This window comes from Xiphophorus maculatus, chromosome 11 (assembly GCF_002775205.1).
Source record: "Xiphophorus maculatus strain JP 163 A chromosome 11, X_maculatus-5.0-male, whole genome shotgun sequence".
Classification (NCBI taxonomy): domain Eukaryota; kingdom Metazoa; phylum Chordata; class Actinopteri; order Cyprinodontiformes; family Poeciliidae; genus Xiphophorus; species Xiphophorus maculatus.
In genome coordinates this window covers 19,242,698-19,265,552 of record NC_036453.1, presented here as the reverse complement: position 1 = coordinate 19,265,552, position 22,855 = coordinate 19,242,698, and the positions used below count along the sequence as shown (strand labels likewise).

Genomic DNA, 22,855 nt, shown 5'->3' with positions numbered 1-22,855 from the left:
ATCTCGTAGGATACTGATTAATTTAATGTGAAGTCCTAGTGTGAAATGAATTAGTGTCCAATTTGCCCATTGGCTTGCCCAAAACTACCGATTTTAAATTCCAATGTAGCTTAAAAACTCAATTCAACAAGAAATAACACAATAAGTAAGTTTTATAAAATTGCCAATTCCTTTTTCAGTTTTTATTTTTTGTTTGTTAGAAAAAAAGTGACAGTAACTAACGGGAAATGCACAAAGTTACCTGCTGAAAGGAACTGGACGATTTTCAGGTTGGCTTTCAATGATTGGCAACCAACAGGTTGAAATTTCTACAATTTAATCTTTTTCTGATCAGTGAATGTGTTGCCCCTGTGCTACAAGGTCATGGTAACAATAAAACTCGAGTTTGTAGATGTGAAAGAAAGAGCAAGACTTTCAGAGCATTACAGAAAGGCTGGGAGTAAGAGTAACACGAAACATATCACCTCCCGTTTCTGTTCCTCAAGGCTGTTGTCACATCAAGTTTAAAATATAAACTTTCCTTGCAATTTAATCACACACAATTTCAAGTGACCACTATCTCACATACAAAAACTGGTGCGACGCTGGCATTTTAACTCCGATGACTCTTGCTCTTTCAGAACCTTCCGTCTCCTCACATTGCAGGAGTTCTTCAAATGTCTCCTATAATCCCCCAAAGGTAAGGTTTCACTCAAGCAATTTCCAAGGACCAGGGCAGGACAAAGCTCTAAACTGGTTCTATAAAAACAAGGTAAATGACTGGTCTGGTTTTAAAGCTAGCCCTGTGTCTCATCATTACGTCACTAAAAACGTCTCCTTGAGTAACTGCCAGATCCTCCCTGGGAGGATTTCTGGAGAGGATCAGAGTGAAGGTATTTGCCTCATCATGCCTGTTAAGAGATCCCGTAGTGTTGGCAACTTCATTTATAAAGGCTGTTTTAAATCAAAGTTGGTATTTGGGAACGCTCCATCCAAACCTGTATTTATGATAGTAATGCAAATGGGATCTACACACACACATCTCACATAATTAACATTGCTTTGTGGTATGAAGGGACCTAACAGTGTTTATGACCAGGGTCACAAAGATACTTTTAGATTCAAACATCACTTTATTTCACATGACAGGCAGCATGAACAGAAACAGCAGAAGAAGAGACATCAAGCTCTGCTTCTTCTATTATTATGTCAAAGCTCAATGTTTTAACTATTGTTGCCCCAAATAGGGTAGATTAGAAGTAAATCTAACTCAAGAGTTTTAACGATGATGCTCACAACACCTGAGTTAGTGGTTGGTCTACTGACTAAAACACTCATTTCAGATCCAGTGTTTGTGGTGGAAGAAACAGGAAGAACTTGCTCTAAGCAAGTTCTAGCACCAGTTTAACTAGCTTGTTGGGAACAGAACCAGAGTCAGGCAACTTTTGAGAGAATATTTACACACAACATCTCTGAATGACAACAAGCCCAACTTATCAGCACCCCAGTAGAAAGTCAGAAAACAGTGGTACAGTGCTAAATGCAACTAATTAAAAATGTTCCTGTACAAACCATCAAAAGCTCAAAAACTAATTTCGTACAGGGTTTCCCCCAGAAAACATGCTAAGCCTGGTGCTCGGGGTGCAAGGACAGTCATGTTGAAATGTTTAAAGTTGACAGGAAGTTTGAAAATATCACCTGATGCGTTATTGGAAGACTGAATGTCTAATACCTAAACACCAGCTAGAAAGTCTTAAAAAATGCAATAATAAAAAAACCTAAAATAAATAAACAATGCTTAGCCTGATGGGAGAACAAATAAAGCTTGGTGGCCCGCCAGGCTTATAATACACTGTGGGAAATCCTGCCGTATGTTATAAAAGTTCATATGTGTGGAAGCCATATGAGGTTGGAGTTTACAGCATCTCTGACTTCAACACTACTTAACTTCGGAGGCTGTTTTCCAACTTAATTTAGAGAATAAATACACAAAACATATATGGGAAATAAAACTAGGAACCTGTTTTGTCAAGATTTTTACATTCTAAAAATGTAAGTATTAAAGGTAGCATATTTAGCTAACTGCAGAGTTAAACTGAAGTGTAAATGTTAGTGGTGTCATTTCATATAGCTACCTACTCTTTTGAATTATAAAAACTTATTTCAAAACAAAACCACACCAGAAAAATAAAATCCGTTTTATAATCTAACATACACGTTTCTGAAACATTTATATCTTTAGTCTAAATCTCTAAATTTGCTTTAAATCGTCTGTTGAAAAATGAAACCATAACCATTAGTTATCAAAATGTCAGTTTTCTAATTCATGTAGTCTCATAAGAACGACTCTAAAGAAAAGTGCAATTTTCTTGGGTTTCAGCGTGGCCACAGGACACCTAAATAATGTATAGCTGATATCTGAACTAAGGCTGCTTGTTTCTCAGAAACATTGTCTGAAGACATCTACAGCTAACAAAAAACAGAAATCTAAATATTTTACACCACATGTTAATACACACTGTTACTTCACTGTCTGCCATTAAATCAGACTAATCTCTTCCCGTGTTAGGCCAGTAAGGGTTATGTCTATTTGCTAAATGGTAGAACAATAAAATATTATTTTTCTACTTTCTTCAAATTCAAAATTTCACGTAAAATAGTTTAGTATTTGGTGGAATTCCATTTCAAATTGTATGAGTTAGTTCAAACATTCTGGATTTCTCTCTCACAGCAGCTAGAACTGGTGCAAAACTGGTGCAACTGGGTTAGTTTATTTAGGCCACTTTGCTGGCACACACCTTCTCAGCTCTGAATTAGGCCAAAAATTGTGGACGTATCTCTGAGTGCCTTTGCAAACTGTGATCTAGCTTTTTATCTTGCTGTTGAGATCGGCTTCTTCCATGCTCAGTGGCATTTCAGCCCATGGGGTTCAGGACTCTCTTACCAGCATCTTCAGAAAATCATTAGGATTTGTTCAGGAATTGTTCTTGGGTTGATACATTTCACCAAAAACACTCATCCCCAAAAACATTTGGGCTTTCCAAAATTGATTAAAGCCGTACCGCTGAATTAGAAGAAATGCATTTTGTAAATCATAGTTATTCTGGCATTTAGCATATTTACACTATGGTAACTGGCCTAAATCAAGAAAAGTTTAGACTGATTAAATGTCAAACAATGGAGAAAAAGTTTGTTTCCTATGCTGTGTTTATATATTTTTGCCTTAACTATATGTTAGAAAGCAATGGCTCTCTACATGATGTTTGTGTGCACTCAGGTTGCAAGAAATGTTGCTGGTATCAACAAGTTTAACATTTGTTATAGTGCTGGAAACTGTGGGGGGGGGGGAGAGCTACTTTGCAGTAATTATTTAAGTAGGTTACTCACTGATTCAAAAATGTAATTATAAAGTTTGAAATTCAAGACTTTTCCAAACCAGATATACAATTAACTTTCAAAATGTTCATTACCTTTTAATTGAGTCAATCAGAAACTACAAATACGTGTACAGCCGCTTCTAATCTGTGTTTGGTAATATTAATAAACAAGCACACTGGCCAAAAATTTAATTTCTTATCTGAGAAGAAAATGATCAGGAGCCATGTTTTCAACTTTTCAAATTAAACATTAACAAACTGTGCTTAACAAACATAAAGACATGCCACAATAATATACCTATAAATTTACGCACTTCAGATGCATTAGATGGGCTCTATAGGGACTGTGTTTTCTTTAATGCTTTTTAAACTTGACATTAAACATATTTTTCAAACCAAAATGAATCCAGGTGTTACCTTGTTCCAACTAACATTTTTATTGAACAGAAAACACAAGCAATGACGGGTCAACATGGATGCCTTGCTTTTAAAAATAAGAAACTCATGCAAACAATTGATCGCATGATTGATGTTTTCTTCTCATATTAAAACATACATTATTTTCTTACACCTTGACATCTCAGCATTTAAAAACAGATCTATTAGTGAACAGTTTTAAAGGCCATTTATCCCTCTCTTCTGTATATTAATTTCAATCAAAATTGACGTAAAGATATAAATGTTAAAATCTTAGTTTGCTAAACATCTCTACCACTCATGAACACCGTTCATGAGATTAACTCATCGATTTATCATCCACACAACATTGTTACATGACAGACAATTAAACGTGTTGCCATCCTGGAGAGATTTAACACATATGCTAGGACAGAAATCATCAGTAATTGCATTGGCCTCGTCTTTCTTCAGTGCCGAATCCTCTCAAAAACAAATTTGATATCTTAATATGAACATTTCACTATCTACTATACCTCGGAGCAATCAAAGATCGTTGAGGCACTCTATAAACTGGAAAAGCCTAAGTTAAGCCATCCTCTTTACAGAAAGCTTGAAGGCAGAGGCAATAAAAGAAAATGCAGGTTATGCGCCTGTTTTCAGACACTGTCTCAGTCTGAAGAGGATATTTATCCACTTGTCTTCTTCCATCAGGAAGGTTGAGGTCTGGGTAAGTCATAAAACCGGTTAGTCATAAAACCGGACTCCCTGCTGAGCAAACACTTTGGAGTCACACAGTGCTAAAATCTGGGATGATCTTCCTACCCAGCAGGAAACTCTTCCAACCTTGTCTTCCCTGTGTCTTTTAATAATTAGAGCAGACACCTGGCCAGTTAAGCTATGGCTCAATTAGAATTTACAAAGGAAAATGTTGACAGAATAAAAACCGAGACGCGGTGTGCTCCATTTAAAAATTGTCTTGTTAGAAAATGCATGCAGTGCCTTGCACAATATGCGTTTTTTCACATTCCGTCACAATAAAAGCACAGACTTCAATAATTTTATTAAAACTTAATGCGATAGACCATCAGTTACAGTTTTGGCTTTGCATTTATGGTTGTTGCAGTCTCTAACAGGTTTCCTCCTAGGATTGGGCTGCATTTACTCTACCCAAATTCCCATCAACTCTGGCCAGTTTTCCTGACCCTAAAAAAACATCTGCACAGCATGATACTGCCACCACCATTTTTCAGCATGACAGTGATTAGTTCAGAGTGATGTATGCCACATGTTTGCTGTGGCCTCTATACGGCTTCTGGCAGAATGCAAACGTTACCTCCTACAGTTTTCGTTCAGCAGCAATAAATCGCATTCTGAAGGTAATTGATTTAGCTGGATGCTATTAAAAGGAATCTGTGTAAAAGGCGAAGAAAACAAATGCATGACCCAGTTTTCTCATTTTTATTTGTAAAAAATTTTGAAAGTGCTGCAACTTTTTCCTTCCACCTTATATTTACGTACGATGTTGTGTTGGTTTATAAAATAAAATCCCTCCCCTCCAAAAAAAGGCACCGCAGGACCGATGCACCATACAATCTCACATTGACTCCCGAACATACAGTGTCATGCTTATGCACTTCCAATCTGCAATTTACTCTGGGGTACAAAGGCAAATGAAAACACACACCCAAAGCTTTCAGTGACTAATCTGCAGTGGGAGGTGGACGGCTTGAAGTCGACGCAGACTCCAGCTAAATAAACCATCTAAGGATTGACACATCTAAGTAAAGACACGAGAGGACTGACTCTGTGCAAGAATTTCCCCTGCTTTATTCTGTGGCAGCACACTGCTTTATATTCAACAGACAACATACACGCTGAGAGCTAATTCTCCTCATCGGTCCATGCGTTGCTTCTACAAGCCTGCAATTGCGTGTCTGTGTGGCGGTGACCGATATATCTAGAATATAGATAAACTCATTGTCGGATATGAAGCCGCCTGCAAGAGAACAAAGAGCATAATTTTGCCTTCAGAGCCCAGACGTATTTGCTTTTCAGCGGGTGGTTGGATTTAGTAGTTCACAAATGGTTTGAATGTCTGCATCTCACTTTTGTCCAATCTTAGAATGAAAAGGAAGTGGTTGACTTTAGACAGCAATCTCTTGGTGATCTAAAAGGCTTGATGGAAGGCAAAAAGGAGAGGAATATACAGCAAGCTGCCAAAAAGGTGTTTAATGCTGCTTTAATTGAAGTGGCCCGCTCCATTTTGGAGCTCTTTGCTGCGTGCAAGCTGCAGGAAGGCAGCCGGCGCTCGGGAATGTCTCTGTCATGCCGTTTATAGCCGAGCCCGAGTGGTTCAGACCGACGTATGAACGCAGGCCCTGGGAGACATCCTCAAGGTGAGAGGAGATGCAAATATGCACGGATTCTCCAGACTGATGTTGAAACCGAATGAATTGCAGTTTTAACATAAAAACGGCCATATCAAAAGCAAGATGTAGGTCAGCTGATGACGCGTGGAGGAAAAAATATTCCCAGACCATAAATCAAGCCTGCTGATGGCAAACACTTCCAGCTGAGAGATTTTTTTATTTTATTTTGCATAAAGCCTCGCACACCAGCCTCGTCATTCGTGTGGCTTTCATTTTACTTTTTGAATGTAGCAACAAATAGAAATCATCAGGCATACCACAACAATAGATCGCTAAAAGGGAAAAAAAAAAAAGAAAAAACTCACAAAGGGTGTCCCCTCCACCCCCCAACACAATGTTCGGCGTGCCTCTGATAACAGCAGCGATGTGTGTGGAAGATAAATGAGGAAGATGGACCTGAGATAAATGCATTCCTCTCTGTTGTTGTCTCCTAATTAAAGGCCTTTTTAGCCCCTTTATTACATTGTGGCTCATCTATCTGGCTCACAGCGCGCCCTTCTAAAGACTGCAAATCGACGGCATGCACGTTTGGCTCGTTATTCGGCGTGCTGATGTGCACATGCGTGCAACCTTCGCACCCTCTGCCTATTTCATTCACTCGTGCCAGTCTCCCCGTTTCTCCTTGACTCACTTCAAAGAGGACCCCCTCACTCCCTCCCTCCCCAATCCCTCTAAAAGTGCCATTCTCCTTGGTGCTTATGGCTGATAGGCTGTGGCCTCATTCCCTCACCACTGCAGCCTGTCCCCATTGTGTCCCGCTCTCAGAGAGGAGCGTGTGGGTGGAAGACAGACTGGCTCTCCAAAGTGAGTGCCTGACATGAATGTATGGGCTCGGGGTGTATCCTCTCACCGAGTCGAGCTATCATCCACCTGCAACTCCCAGCTGCCACATGCATCCCCTCTCAGAGGGGGAGAGAGAAGGAGAGAGAGACACGGGCTGAGAGTACTTGTGGCACTCGGATGCCTGTTTAACTCTTGAGGAAGCTAATCATCGGATTGAGGTGCTGAGGATGATAGGGCTACAGGCTTTCAGAAGTGGGAGAGAGAGGGGTGGGGGAGGGTGCTTTAAATGCAAATCCCTTTCTTATAAAAATCGGTTCCATTTAAAAGGATTTCTGGGAAACGATCCACATTTCCATGGTAGGGGAGACAGTCAGCAAGAGAAAACAGAATAGCACCAGTCAAACATCAAGGAGACCAAGGACGTGGAAAGAGTAGCAAATGAAAAGGGTACACGTCTGTGAAAGACAGGATTGAGGCTAAAGTAAGGTCCTTTAGATAAAAGCTCTCTTTTCTGCATCTGTGGCGCTAAGTGAAGTTTAGTTTGCACCGATCAGCAGCATAGCGTCTTCGTGTTGGCCGCGTGACGACGGTGTCGGGAGGTGAAAAGATAAACGGAAGAGTGATGTTGAGAAACAACATCTGCGAATCCGGATTTAGATGGTAAAGCTCACCTAAAACTGTCACGTTCACGCTCGCCCTGCATGGTTTCCATCTGGAACGCTCCTCCAGTGCATCGGGTCCTTGTGGCGTTACGGCATATTACTGGAGCTGGCATTAAGCTGCACATTTCCCTGCTTACACCAGGCACATTTGGAATGGTTTCTGAAGCGCCAAGAGAAACCAGATACTTTCTCAGGATGAATTTATGAGCAAGCAGATGCTGAATAAAAATCATGCTATGGCATGTTGGTTCAGTGAAATTCAAAAACAATATCTGCCAAGAAGCCACTGTGAGCATGAAGACACGTTGCAACAAGAGATGGTCTAATTAGAGTTTTGTGATGGATCTCTGCTTGACTTGATCCAAAAAGATTTTGGCAAATACTGATTCCTCTTTAAAAGTTAGGATGTGCAAAGAACCCACCACTTTTGTTTTTTGTTCTTCACACAATATCTCTTCCAATGTTCCCGCCATAAGAGCTCATTAATGGTCATTTCTTTTTAGAAGCAGAGGCGACGTCGCGCCATACGCCAGTGATATTTAATAAATCTAAATAGTACTCAAAACTTCATTTATTTCAGTAACTCATTCCGGTGAAACACATTAAATATATTAAAGCCACAAACACTTATGTTTTCAAACATTAATTTCTGTTAATTCTGATACTTTTTTACTTAAAGATAATAAAAACATGACATTCAAGGTTAGCATAATACACCAGACCAACAAAAAACATTTTAAAGCAGAAAAGTTGGCTTCACAGTAAAAATAAGCTTAGTTAAGTTTGTTAGTACGTTTAGTCAGATAAACGGGGCTCATCGGAAAGCATATTCTAACTTGTCAAATATGACTGTATTGTGTATTATATAACTATATTCTTAATTTACGCCAAAGACCTGGCAGTACTTCTGCCTGGTCTGTTCACTGATAGGAACAAGATGGTGAATGCAGATATAGATTCCAGTTACCTGTGGATTTATCTTTGCTTTTCCAGACAGGGCAGCTGCTTTTGGGTTGAGGTAAAAAAAAAAAAAAAAAGTTTTGCAGTTATTAGACTTAGTACTTAATGTTTAGAAATTTTAGCAGTACATGTACAATTTATAGAATTTCTCACTTTTGAATTTCCTATGGAATTGATATTAAAATAATAGCAAATAAAGCTATAAACGTCTTCCATGTACATCTTGTCTGATCTTAGAAAAGGATTCTGATAAAGACATATGCTTCCGTGCATAAATGAGGATAACATTGAAATCCCTTCCTTTTCTGTTTGACTTTAAAACTGCTACAATTGTCAAAGAACCTGTGGAACTGCTTCTTTTAATGGGTTTTTAATGTAATTGTTGAATTAAAACCACCAATAAATAGATGCTATTCAGCATCTATTTATTGGTTTGTATGAATTACAGTTTTAATTGGAACAAAAACAAGAATCCAGAAATCTGTGTTGGCCAGTCAGGGCCTGTTTGATGCATTTCTAGCAAAAATGTAGGCAAAAAGCACAACATTCTTTTTGAACAATAAGCCGTATGGGTCAATAAAAGCTATCCATTAACAATGTGTTAACATATCGAAACACAGTTTGGAAAAGTTATGTATAAAACCTGTCTTGGTTTTCCTTTAGTCCACCAGCTGAGAGCTCTGTGAGCTCATTGTTCACAATGAGTCTGCACATGCGCCTTTTCAGGAGCCAAACAAAACGTGTTAATGCCACTTCTTTTGTGCATGTGGCTGCTTTGGTCTAAGTAAGAGTAATGTGGAGCAGAGCGCTACAGCTGTGCAAAGAGCAAATGTAACAGGATGACATTTCACCTCTCCATCCATCCATCCATCAGCAGCATCTTAAAAAATGCTGTGGATGTCTCTCATCACTGCATCGTGACGGGTCTTAGCTAAACAAATTTTGCTGGCAGCTGCAACTCTCTCCTTGCATAGAAAATAAAAAGATGACCTGAAGACTGATGGGTTTAGCAGCTGCAGGGCATAATCCAAGGTATCGATGTGTAAAGAAAGGATTTGCATTCAGAAATACAAACACTAAAATGGCAGACTTACAGGTGGACATTGACCCAGATAAAGAACCTTGAGTAAATTACAACGGTTACTGCAAAAAAAGTACAACTAAAATGATCTATTTGCTTTTATTTATAAAACAGAAAAGTAACTATTTTTTTCCTCTTCTGCTGGCTATTATTAGGGATGCTGGTAACAGTACGATGTGTGTACTAGTATTCAGAAAAGTTCTCCGATACCACAGAACCCGATACCAGAATGATGTTAGTGTTGTTTCCCCTCTAGCAAACAGTATTATGTTGTACATAAACACTCTAACCCACCATAAACTGAACAGGAGCCAAATAAAACGAAGAACACAACAACGTACGGCAACTGAGATGAACAAACCACTTAGCGGCAGCATGACGGCTAGTAGAGGAGGAGCCATGTCCGCAGTATGGAGGTATTTCCAGGATAACTGCAAAATTATGTTCAGCAAAGTTGTCAAGAGAAAAAACAAAACCAATCACTTCTGATATAATTGGACAGAACGTCTAAAAAACCAACATGACGTTGAGTTCAAGCGGTTTTCTCACTGGAGCAGGAAACAAGCAACAACCAACTTTGGATCAAACTCTGAAGACAACTAGAGGCAGTGAAAATCACAGAGGCTCTCAGCCAACACACTGCTCTGGACCAGACATTATCCAGTGTTGATATGACATTGGCTGCCACCACGTTACAGACAACCTTGAACAAAGCCGAAGTTGGCTTCTGACTGCAGTTTCCAATTTAGGGAATGGCTAAAGGGCGATTCCAAAAAATATTTTTAATCTGCTTTTGCTTTAAAACATGAAATATGTAGCCGCTTCAAACTAGAACAGATTATTCTACACTTACAGCAGAATATCTAAAATCAAGTGTGTTAAACACTTAATAATAAAATAGATAAATGATAAATAATACAAAATAAAAAAAAATAAAAAATTAATTATAAGGAGCATATAGACATTTTTTAGATTTTGTATTGGTACTCGGTGCTGGCAAGCATTTAAGTGTAAGAACGTGTACTTACTGTTTTAAAAAAATCTAGTACGTACCTAATTACTACATTTTTAATGTTATTGAAAACATTTATTTACTATGTGACTCTGATACAGTGACCTAAGCAAAACTGCAGGTAAAACACCTGCTGAATTTATACTTATTGTAAAATTAACAATAATTTAGCATAAGACCTTCCCTCCCATATTTTCTATGCCATGATGATACATGTTTTCACAACTGGAAGTTTTCCCTAAGCGCTGAATTTGTTTTTTTATTCTGAACGCAAAGCCAAGCTGCAGGCTTGTATCCACGTGTCCAGCAAATATAGTTTCAAAAGTGTTCGGAAAAGAAAAGAAAAAGTCTTGTGTTCCTTATCAGTATAACTTTTCCGTAAGAAAGAAAAGAAAAAAATTAACTATTACAAAAACAAAGCCACAATGCCATTATTCCACGACTCTGTCCAAATTGTTTTCATTTGTTTGCAGATGAAAGAGCTCTTTAATTACTTAATTATAGTTTAATGGCACCCCACAGGAGAACTGCAGCAGTGAGGTAGAGAATAGAAAACAATAATTTGCATTTTGTTTTTTTCCCCCTGATTTTCTGGTTGTTTAGATAAAATCTGCTCTGAATAAATGCACAAACTGCGAAGAGGCACGGCTTTCTACGAACCTGTTACACCTCATACAGCTAAGCAAATGACCAATTTGACATGGGCTCACAAAAACGACTTGGAGCCACGTGAATTTGATAGCACAGACTACTTTTGATGACAGTGCCGGCGTCGCAAAAGAATCTGAACAGTTGGGAAAGACTGCAGTGCTTGTGCCACTGGCTGCATTCTGGAAAACTCCATGAACGAGGAACAGAAACTCACAAGATGAGGACTTTAGGTTAAGTTTGATCTTTAGAGTTAACATTCATAAAGTCAAACATGATTTAAAATCGTAGTAAGTCTACACTGATGGTACAAATTATTAATAGTGGTTAAAAAGAATATGCAGTTTTACTTCAATGCGTTGGTTATAGTATTCTGTGCATTATACATTTTTTATATGCACAGTGAAGCAGAGAAAAGTGTGGTTTTCAAGGGTGTGTGCGCGCAATGGTGAAATGTGTGGACCCGATACAATTTTCCACCCAAAGCGCCTTATTAATTTCCAGCCAAAGTAATTATCTGATCAAGAGGTCTGTGTTTTAATCTTCATAGAGACAGAAGCGTGAGAGATCCAAGCAATGAACAAGCAAGCGGTGTGTGTAAGTGACTCATTTATCCTTTAGTTGGAAAAGGAGGAGAGATTTGGCAGCTGAGAGCTTCATCTGCCCTCCCATCAGTTCATTACAGAATTCCCTAATAGGTGGAGAACAAGTGGGGGGAGAATGATCCTGAGTGCACCGACTGAGGAGTGGGACGCAGACCAAGAAACGAAAACCAGACATCTTGTTCACACTTGGCAAAACGCAGATGTTCTGGAGTCAGTCGACTAGGTGCTCCGACTCCTTGGCCGCCGTCTAAATCCCTGTTTTCCACTTAAGGCTGCACCTGTTAGGAACAACCAGCTTATGATCGTTGAAACAATGGGGGAAATAGATTAGCTGTGACAATTTGTGATTTTCTAGCGGCTCGTATTCTTTAGAGATGCAGCGAGAAATTGGCTCGGAATCGGATGAGGTGCTTTCAGCTGGTGGGAGCACAACAACAGAACAAAAAACCAAACAAACACATGTAACGAGCAGTAAAACAAATCAGACATTACTTAAAAATATCTTTCTGCTTCTAGTTGGTAGCAAACAAACTTCAAAAAAACGAGTAGAAGACCATCTTCTTTGACAAAAATAATGTATGTTTTGGTTTTTGATATCTATTTTTGTAACTTTTGGCAGTTTAATTTAACTATAAACATTTTACTGTTTAAACCACTCAATTTTAAATTTATGCAACAAGTACAAATAGTGCTTTTTTGTTACCTTGAAGAATTATGAATAGGCTAAAATCAATTTAAGCCTACTGGCTGTAAATTTCTCATCAGTGCATCTCTAATATCTGACAAAGAATCCACACAAATGCCTCAGGTTAAGCATTTTTGTCTCACGCCGAATGAACAAAACCTCAAAGCTACAACTCTAATCTTAAGTTGCAGAGCCTCCAGCTCCAGCTTTAGAAGAAGCCCCTCTAACAACCTGTATTCCAGATTTAAGAAAACTGACCAAAATTAAGTGTCTGGGAAAATCCCAAGCTTCTCTCTAGGACTACAAAGTCAACAAGTCTTCCCCGCAAGAATTCAGCCTCCGTAATTTAACTCGCTTCTCTCGTGGGTGTGTATGCACACATCCTAAAAGACACACTTAATGAAGCCAGTGGTAATGCCTCATGTGCTGCCTGTTTATACAGCGCACAGCAGCAGAAAAAAACAAAATGCGAGTCTGTGGAAGAGGAAAGGTCCGAATCCTCCTAACCAGACGCAGCTGACAGATTTGTGTTCCTGCCACGCAAGATGTGAAGTCATGCATGTTCACTGTGTTCCTGTTTACAGTAACTTTTTGTACATTCATTGTTAAAGGGAACATTGTTTTCATGGAAAATGTTTCTTTTTATTGGCAAATGAAAAAGCTTCCTTGAGGAGGGAAATCACCACAGAAATGTATGCTATAGGTAGCTACTAAGGCTGATCATGTTACTTCTTCTACAGCCTAAGCATTGGCATATGGGGATGAAAATCTACACACAAAACAAAAAAAATTTATAAACTGGCATTCCCATCTGAAGGACCATAAGCAGCTCACACAGCAGTAGGTTTTCTATAAAAAAAAAAGAAAAAACAAACCAAAAAAAACACTGCAGCTACAAAAAAAAAAAAAAAAAAAAAACCCAGCAGTGGTTATCTGATCTGCAGTAAACACGGGCCTATTATTTCCAAAAGATCATTTCATATCAAAGGTTTTTGCAGACAGGTGATCCTGCTGCATTCTTAACAGACTCCAGGCAGGTTTCTACTCACTCCAATGCACAGATGTAGAGAAACTAAGCTATTAACAAAACGAAGCAAAGCCAAACAGGAGATAAAAATTGATTCCTGAGACTATTCCAAGCTGTTTACTCTTGGGATCATACGATAGCATTACACACAAGCATGATCCCACTAGTCTTGCTGTTTGTCACTTGTACTCATCTATCCACTCTCGTGTTAGGCAAATTATCTGACAACTGCCACTAACGTGACTACACCTGCGTAGTCAACCAAAAATTGTATTTTCCCCAGTGTAATTAGAAATGCTTCACGAAACTGATCCGAGACAATTTCTCTGTTAATGTCAAGGCAGCTTTCAAGAAATGAATATAAATTGCAAGGCAAACTGCACATTTGATACAGAGGGTTGGATGTTTTACTGCTTGCCGCAGCACTCTGCACTGGCCCAATAAACATCTCACCAGGCTAATATTTGCCCCTGAATGTTTTAATATTGATTTTAGGGTATGACTGGCTAATATTCCCACAGGAAGTGGAATTGGATCCAGTTTAAGTGGACTCAGAAAGGCCCTTTGTGTTACATATAAAAGGGGTACAAAAACTAAGCATTTCTGGCTTGAGCGCTAACTGGTATGAAACATATAATCCACCTTGTGAAGTTTATAGCCAGATATTTATGACACACCTGTGTCCTTTTACATTGAGATTTTGGTAAATGACTTTTGCGTTGTAACCACTACATGCTCGTAAATCCTATGGTAGCCTCAGCTCTTTCTTTACTGGACCTTTCGGCATAAAAATGGCAGCCTTTTAAACGGGCCGGTTATATGTAACAAGGTATACTTAGGTTTTTCTTTTTCTTCTTTAATTTACTGTTTCAAAACCGCAAAGATTTCCTGTCTACCACTTTCTTTTCTACTAAGACCCCGTTGGAAAAGTGTGAGAGTTTGCAGCACAGAGCACAGAGTTTCCCCTTCCCAACCTGTTGCTATGCAGTGGATGAAAATAAATGGTTTGATGTCCTAATTTAGAATATAAACCAAAATAAAAACACTTGCTAACATGCTAAGTTATGTTACTATGAGAGAGAATGGAGCTGCCTCTTTTGAGCCAATTATTGGATATGTGTTTATGCTAGCAGCCCTCAAAAGGAGCTTTCTTTTTTTATTGTGATTGCTTTTTTTTTTAAAGCAATATTCAGTGTAAAGATACACTGAATATCATGTTTTCTATCTTTTTTTGTTAACTTTTGAAGTTTTGGCATGACTGATGCAACCAAATTTGATTAACTCATTTGCTTTATTGCCAAAGAAATCTTATTTACTGTGTATATTGGGGGGGGGGAGCAGGAAAAAATTTATGAAATAGGCAAGAAACATGAACACAACTCAGACTTTGTTGATTCGGTTTAACTTTAAGAAGAAGAGTGGAAAGAAGCACACACTTGGTTTTATTTTAGAGTTTTTTTTAGTGTTCCAACTTTTTTGCTAGAAATATAAATACACAGCGCTCCTCGTCGCCCTCTGCTGGTCGGGAGGGCCTTAAGCGGCTGATTACATGGCTCGCATCGCTTTTAGGTGCTGGTGGTGATACTACGAGATTGCGGTATTTTTTTTACTGAAGATTTTCCACACAGCATAATCATTTTATCACGCATAATCTGCAGATAAAAAAAAAAAAAAAAACAGACTCACCTTCTTCTGCATCAGCCAGACGAGCCAAGTCCAGGAATAAGATGCATCCCAGCAGCAGCAGCAGCAGCAGCATGTTCCCTAGTATCACCTCCATAGTGTTGAAGCCGGGTGGTCAAAAATGAATGGACGTGGGTTAAAATCCCAGCGGCACTGGCAGATCGGCTGTGATCGCAAACCAGTCTGCATTTAAATCGGACTCCTGATTGAAAAAAATCATCAGACGGTGATGATTTTTATAAACCCTGGACCAAAGGAAGCTGGTAAAAAAAAAACAATCTGGACGTAGTTCCTTTATTAGTAACTGAAAAGTTGACTAACTTTGTGTTGCAGAGCAAACCCCAGCGTTGTAACTCTACTCCTACCTCAGTGCCTCTGTCAACACACGGTGAAAAACTTGACTGCTCGGCATTAAAAAGCTCTTTGTGCTCCACACGACTTCACCACAAAAATCTGCCCCTCAGCCCAATGACCGGGCAGCCAGACGCCGCAACCAGGGGACATCAACGCAGGGTCTGATAGTTGCAGAGATTAGTTTCAATCGCCTTACAGGTTATTCCGCATCTTCTGGAGAAGGAAGAAAGAAAAAAGTCCAGAAAAGTGAGTGTTTTTCTTCTTAATGTTCCCTTAAACACCAGAATTGTTGTCTTCAGCAGAGACGGGGGAAAAAATCTAAAGGAGAGAAGTGGGGGGGGGTATACAGCGCGACAGGTTTAGCCTGGCCTAGTTTTAAGGAGAAAATGAAACAAGACGCGATGGAAAACGTCTGGTTTCGTCAAAAGGCAAAAAAGGCTACACCGCAGCGAGATTCAAAAAGTTTTATGTTGAAGTAGCTCGCAGGACGGGGAGCTTTAAGCTGGTCACCGAGGACGACATCTCCGCATCAAACCTCGAGTCGACTGGCATCAGTTAGCCCCTCCCACCCTGGTTTCCATAACAGCAAGAGTCACAAGCTCGCGACGTGACGCTCCGTTTCCGTCCGGCTACTTCAAAATAAAACACAACACCGGGGGAACTACATGGGAAACGTTAAACGGCCCAGGGACTGACGGAACTATTCATTCTATACCCACTGAATTTAGCATTTTTAACATTTGACGTTTTAACAGGGTAATCTAAGCTCTAACCGGACGTATTCTAGAAATAATATTGCAAACAGAAACCTAAGGATGACTGCAGAAGGCAGAATGGATGACTGTGTTTGAGTTTATTCTTCCCTTTGTGGTCGCTGCATTTGAAAATTTCTGTCCTACAGCAGCATGTTGGCTGATCGCTCTGTTTCAGGCGTGTTACTTTGAGCTAAATACATTTATTAATCAATTAATGAATTAATTACTTCTTAGTTACTTTATGATAAACACTGCATTTTGACCATAAGGTACATGTCTACACTAATGAAGTCGCTGGAAACACAATCACTTCTTAGCAAGTGCAAATTTGCATTTTTGGTCATTTCAAGGTAGAATGCAAAGTAACTGACGGCCTCTATTATGTGAAACATAACTTACTGGAATAAAAATGATAATTAAAAAAAGACACAACTTTATCAATATCCTTTGGACAATGAAAATCCAGTTTATTATTATGGTATAAAATGTAATAAATGTGAAATGACAAATGCATGCCCAAAAGAACATGAGAAAGGATACACTGTATCTTGGCAGGAAATAAATACAGCTCAACTGATAAAATATGTATAAATTATTTGAGCTTATGACTTAGAAAGATAATGTTATATTACTAAAGTTTATTATGCTTTAAAATTAAGTAAAGTAACAATGCACAACCACACACATCCCTGTACTCTGTTTTAAGGTTTTGCAAGAATTATGGAAAGCCTTTTCCCCCCATTTTAAAATTTGATTTGATTCAAAGAAATCATGTCAAAGCCCTTATTTTCCAGCATGAAGCCTGAACTTTGAGAACAACTGATGTAGATTCATAAATTTACAAATCTGAAAGTGTATATCTAATATAAGAGGTCGGTGTAGAAATCAATAGATTTGTTCGATTATGGGAATGCCTTGCACTGATTCATCATATTGTATCATTGTTGTATCATTTAGGAAGCTGTGTTGTCTTTTCATTTTTGAAATAAACTGCTTTAATAGTTGCCTCGTAGAGATGGAAAAAACGAAAACAAATTTAGTTTTAATACCTTTATTTGTTATTAAATGCTGAGCTTTTATTTTGAGATAGATTACAGTTTCCGGTGTATCGTTAAGTTTTTCCAGATAACTTGACTTCAAAACGCCTAACGTCCTAGTGCAAGCAGAGGCATGCAGTTTGAGTAAACTGCAATGATAAAACATTACTTAAGAATATCTCTCATAGAAGTTATTACTTGGCAATAACTTCCAAATTGAGCAATTCACGGGAACAGAGTAAACAGCACTGAAAGGCTTGCTGGCTTTAAAGACACTGGTAATATAAGTTTATGCAGCATGAAATTTAAGGACCAGATTAATGCTTCAGTCAGATTTTGTAGATTTTTGATGACTTATATTGAATTCAAAGACATCCCAACACAATTTTATTTTATAATCTTATCGTTGTGCATTGCTGTTCATTTAGAGGTTCACATGTTCATCACATCTTTCAGGAAAAAGTGAATATTCTCTCGCAGCAGTCTCTAAACACAGTGTATTTTAATGACAGCCATGACATTACTGATTCATTGCATCAGACTTGCAGCACAGCTTATTTTCTCTTATTTAATTAATGACTGTTTCCCTTTGGGAGCTGAATGAAATCCCTTTTTTGAAGAAAATCGGAACGAGACGGCAGAATAAATAGGAGGAAATGCTAATTTTAAGTCTAAATGACAAAATGTAAATAAGACATTTGCAATTCAAGTTGGCTAACAAGGCCGAGCCAATGTTTAATTTTGGCGAATCAAGACCAGCAGCTCTCCCCCCTTTCACAGAAAAGAAGGGTTTGCTGTGTTTATTTTGCTGTGTCAGAGTAGAGTTTATTGATTTAAACTGTATTAACTTTAATTTTTTTTTAGTTCAGTTATCAGTGCAGCTGACAGCCTTGATTTCCTTTGTTTTGCACATTCAGGAAAGAAAGAATATGACAAAACATCAAACTCTGGTTAATTCTGACTGAAGACGAGTCAGAAGAATGGAACTTCTTACGTTGCTCATATGCGAGGTAAATTTCAACAGATTTCTATGATTTTGCTTTTTTCTGTCCACATGAAATAGATATGAATACACAAAAAGTCAGAGCGCTGTAAATTAGATTAGTCTAAGATTATTTCAGTCATTGAACTCTGTAATGTTTACCTGCAGCTTATGAGGAAATAAATTTTACTTCCAACGTTCAGCTCTGAGATTCTGTCGCGTGAAGTTCAATAGAGAATATTTACAAAGCAGATAAAAGTGAGATATGCCTTTAAAATATTTGGCTGTTCTTAGGAAATCTAAAGCTTGAAAAAAAACCTTGCAGGATTTCAGATTGAATGAAAAATGTTTTTCCATTGGATTGTGCACACTGTGGTATCTATTTGTAGTGTTGGGGATACGCTGAGGCTATCAGGCTATTCAATTTTAAACTTGTTTTATTCCCAAAGGGAACAGTTTGCAATGATACAACAATACAACACCATGTTCTGAAACCTTTAACCCCATTTGCCCTCCTAGTGCACATTTTTACCATCATCTTTTATGACTTTTTACAAGAGAAGAAATTCAAGTTCAACTGATGACTTCATTCAGTTGATGGTGCTTGATGAAAACATTCCTTTCCAGTGACACAGCCGGATTAGTTGAGCATGTTTTAAATATCCACTCTAGTTTTATTTACAAGTTGGCATTTTTAAGGTTGAAATTGGAAAAACTCTAAATTGGAAAACAAAGTAAAGTGAAAGTAAAGTAAACTTAAACTTTCTCACCAACAATGAAGTCAAAATCCAAAATGGCTGCCTTAATAACAACCCTAGGATAGTTGAAGAAAAATGTTGCTGATGTTTTGTAATACAAACATAACCTCCTCCATGGACAATATTGCTGCAGTGTTTGAAAGTAGCAGCTTTTGCTTCGCCACTGACCAGAACAGGAAGCAGTTCCCATGGGCTTTTTGAACTGGGACACACTTAAGTTGGGGTTGATGTTATTCTCAAAACCACGTTTTTAACTTCAGAGGGAACTGAAGTCGGCACAAGCAGTCAACCACTGATTGCTCATGGTCCACTTTCCTCCACGACCTTCTTACTGTTGTTCATTAGCAACATCTTCTGAAATGAGCTGGTTTCAACCAAAGATTGACTGGTCTCTCTTCGCAGACATGTGCTGCCCTCTCCAGAGAGCAGTCCTCATAATCCAACACCAAACATTTGAGCTTTACTGGCCCATCTTAATTGCGATTAGGTATGAAATATAGTTAGATCAATGTGTGTGTGTTTCCACCAATCAGTACCAGTGCTTAGCCAGTGTTGAGTCGGGTCTTATGTGACTCTTTCGACGAATTAGTAAAACATAGACGTGGAGCCAACTTTGAGTCACATCATTGCATCAATAGAAACATCCCAGTCAGTGACAGTTTAATCCTCCTACTATGTCAAACAATCAAAACCTTGTGAGTCCTTCCCAATCCCAATCAACTCAAGAACCCAAATTTTACAACCATATTCATGATTAACAGTCAGAAAATGGCTACGTTCACACTGTTTATGGTTTTAATTACTTATACTGAAACACTTTTGAAATATTGAATTTGTTTCAATATTTAAAATTGTATGATAAGAAACAAGTTGAAGTAGGTTATGGCTACTTCTCAGCTGGCACCTATGAAAACAAGCAGTTACATGAATAACAAGCTTTAATTATTAATTTTAAATGGGTTGAAACATTTGCTGTGCAGATGACTTACAGTACCTTTGACTCGTCCATGTCAGCGTGTTCCAGCTAAATGATTCCCCAAAGCCTGAGCAAATTTTAGAGGTTCCAGAAGACCCTCTTATTGACTTCAAAGATGGAAAGTTTACTGAGCGCTTTTTAAATTGAAACATGCTTTTAGATTGTTTCTAGCATTGGGCAATAACTCTTATTGGGGTGTTTTAGTAATTTTGTAAATGTTTGTCAGTGCATAAATGCATTTTTTTTTAAAAGCCTGTTTCATGGTGGGTCTGTTAATCTGGGGGTCAGGTTGGTTTTAAGAGGCTGCCGGTTAAAAGCCTTGTGAGCTGCTGCAGAGACCTCATGTGACCTACAGAATATGATTTTATGGCCTGTTTGTGCACCTGTCCAGCGTCGCTGAATAAACACTCAGTTTGCCCGCACCTTATCTTTCTCAAGCCTTCCTCTTATCTTCCTGCCTAATCCAGCCGCTAAAGGCTTTTCTAACAAGCAGAAAATAATATCTTCAAGTACGACTCTGGGTGTCCTTTGGGCCTACATTAACTCAGTGCCAGGTGATATCAAAATAAACAGCAGGAAGATCAGAAATACCAAGCTCATGTTTTTATTAATGTTGAAGCACATTGTGTTAAAAATGTCCTTGTCTTAAATTTTCAAAATAAATCCATTGATATATTTTTTTTGACGCTATGACCTTCTGATAATAGTGCTTCTTCAGGTTCTGATCCAACTTGCTTTGAAGAAAGAACCATTTTTTTTCTAAGACAAAAGCCAGAGCTTGCAGTGGTGGAAACATTAAGAATTAAGCAAGCACAAAAAATGTAGCATAGGAAACAGCGAGTAAGGTGGGGTGCAGGCTGTACCCTGACCTTTCCAGGGTTTAGACTGCATTTCCTATCTCAATCACATTAATTACTGAGAGAGGAGTCCCCAGTTCCTCTGTTATCTGCAAACTGGTAGAGAGGCAACAGAAAATGGATGGATAGCTTTGTAAATTTCATTTATTGCAGACCACATATTAGATGTTGGCTAATCCAGGTTATTATCAGTCCTTTCTTGGGTAGATTTAGCAGTGGTCATTTGTCACTGTAGCCATTTTTTTGTTGCTGAAAACCTCGAGGTTCACTACAGGACTACTTTAGCAAAAAAATAAACCAAACGGGATTGTTTTCAATCTGCTGGTTTTCGAAGTGTACATTAGCAAAACGATTTACATGTTTGCCAATTGTTTAAAGTCTTTCTTCAGAAAAGATATGGAGTCTATCACTTATAATGAGGAAGAAACCAACTTAAAATGAAACTCTTTAATTTTCACTGGGCAAACTGTTAGCTTGTTTGGTTTGTGTTTTCTTAGAGAACTATTTGATGCTGGTGCATCACAAATCACCCAGTAATCAATGCCCCACCCCGTCCTACCTGGCCCATTAGGGTTTGATTATGTTGCACAGAGAGGTGGCTCTCTGCCTGTACCAGAACAATAAATTAGGCCACCAGGTTTAGATCTTTAACAACCTTAATTCATATTCAAAGGGAGATAATGGTGTATGGCAGGTAATGAGGAGAGGATGCTATTTTTCAAGCCGGCAGCAGCCAGTTCAAACACACATCTCCAGAATCTCCAGTGATCTCTCATGCAGCAGCACCAGTTCTTCTGTTTGCTTTTGGGCTTTTGTGTGCTATTTCCACGAGGACAAAAGTAACATTTCAAACTCCAGAGACTGCATATTCCTGAAGGTCATCACTACCAATTCCGGGATTATTATTCCATCACCTTCAGAAAATTATTACATGCATTTTCTCCGGATGACATTGCAAGCACTCACTGGTTAAGCTCTCATTTTGCAAATGCAGCTTGTGACACCTTGAGGTTCAGCATTGCAGAGATTCTCTGTGTCGTGTGAATCCCACTGCGCCGGCTGGATTACATTTACATTTACAATTACAACTGCAATTGTGATTTTTGATTAAAACGAAACACACCTGAAGGAAGGAGTGAGGTAACGCTCCTTTGAAGCCGTCTTGACAGCTGTGAAATGGTCACAGTTTTGTTTCATCAGACGTGAAACACGATCTCTTTTACTTCATCTAACAAAGTGCCATATCTTTTGCAGTGCGACACCCTCCACAACGTTGCGTTTCAACAAAGCTTTAAGCTTAAGGAAAGTAGAGAAACCCATTAGATTTAACCACAGGAGTGCGTGTTATCTGGTCGTAAGAATTTAAGAAGGCGACGATTTTCAAAAGCCGTGCAAAGTGACATCTCCACGGCAGAATCCTGCGCCACACCCCGCCGAGCGCCAATCTGAGGACCAATCTTCACGCAGGCACCAGCGACATGGAGAAAGAGCAGGAATGCAGCCAAAGTGACGCCTTACTTGCACAACACAACAGAGCAGAAGTTATCTTGTAGAACAGTTTGATGAAAACCTGATAGAGCAAAACAAGAGGAAGAATAATAAGAGAGACAAAACCACTGCTGGGTGAGGCAAAGTAGAAAAGATGAAGGTGGTTAGGATCTGTGTTTGATCCTGCTCTTCGGGCTCACAGCTGTCATGTTGTAATTAAAGGTAACAAATGAAGTTGACAGCACTCTGTTTATTGTCAGTGTACTTGGTAGCGTGAGGGAAGTGTCTTGGAGGAATTAGTCTGTGGCTAACAAAATA

The 22,855-nt window shown here is 38.7% G+C and overlaps 1 protein-coding gene across 1 annotated transcript in view; it reads right to left on the bottom strand.

Annotated features, from left to right (window-relative positions):
• The window catches only part of ephb4 (EPH receptor B4), a 50,509-nt gene extending 34,281 nt beyond the window's left edge, over positions 1 to 16,228 (bottom strand). The window contains exon 1 of the mRNA XM_005802955.2: positions 15,334 to 16,228. Coding sequence (XP_005803012.1) covers positions 15,334 to 15,427 — 94 coding nt within the window. The 5' untranslated portion in view covers positions 15,428 to 16,228. The remainder of the gene's footprint in view (positions 1 to 15,333) is intronic.
• Positions 16,229 to 22,855: the final 6,627 nt, after the last annotated feature.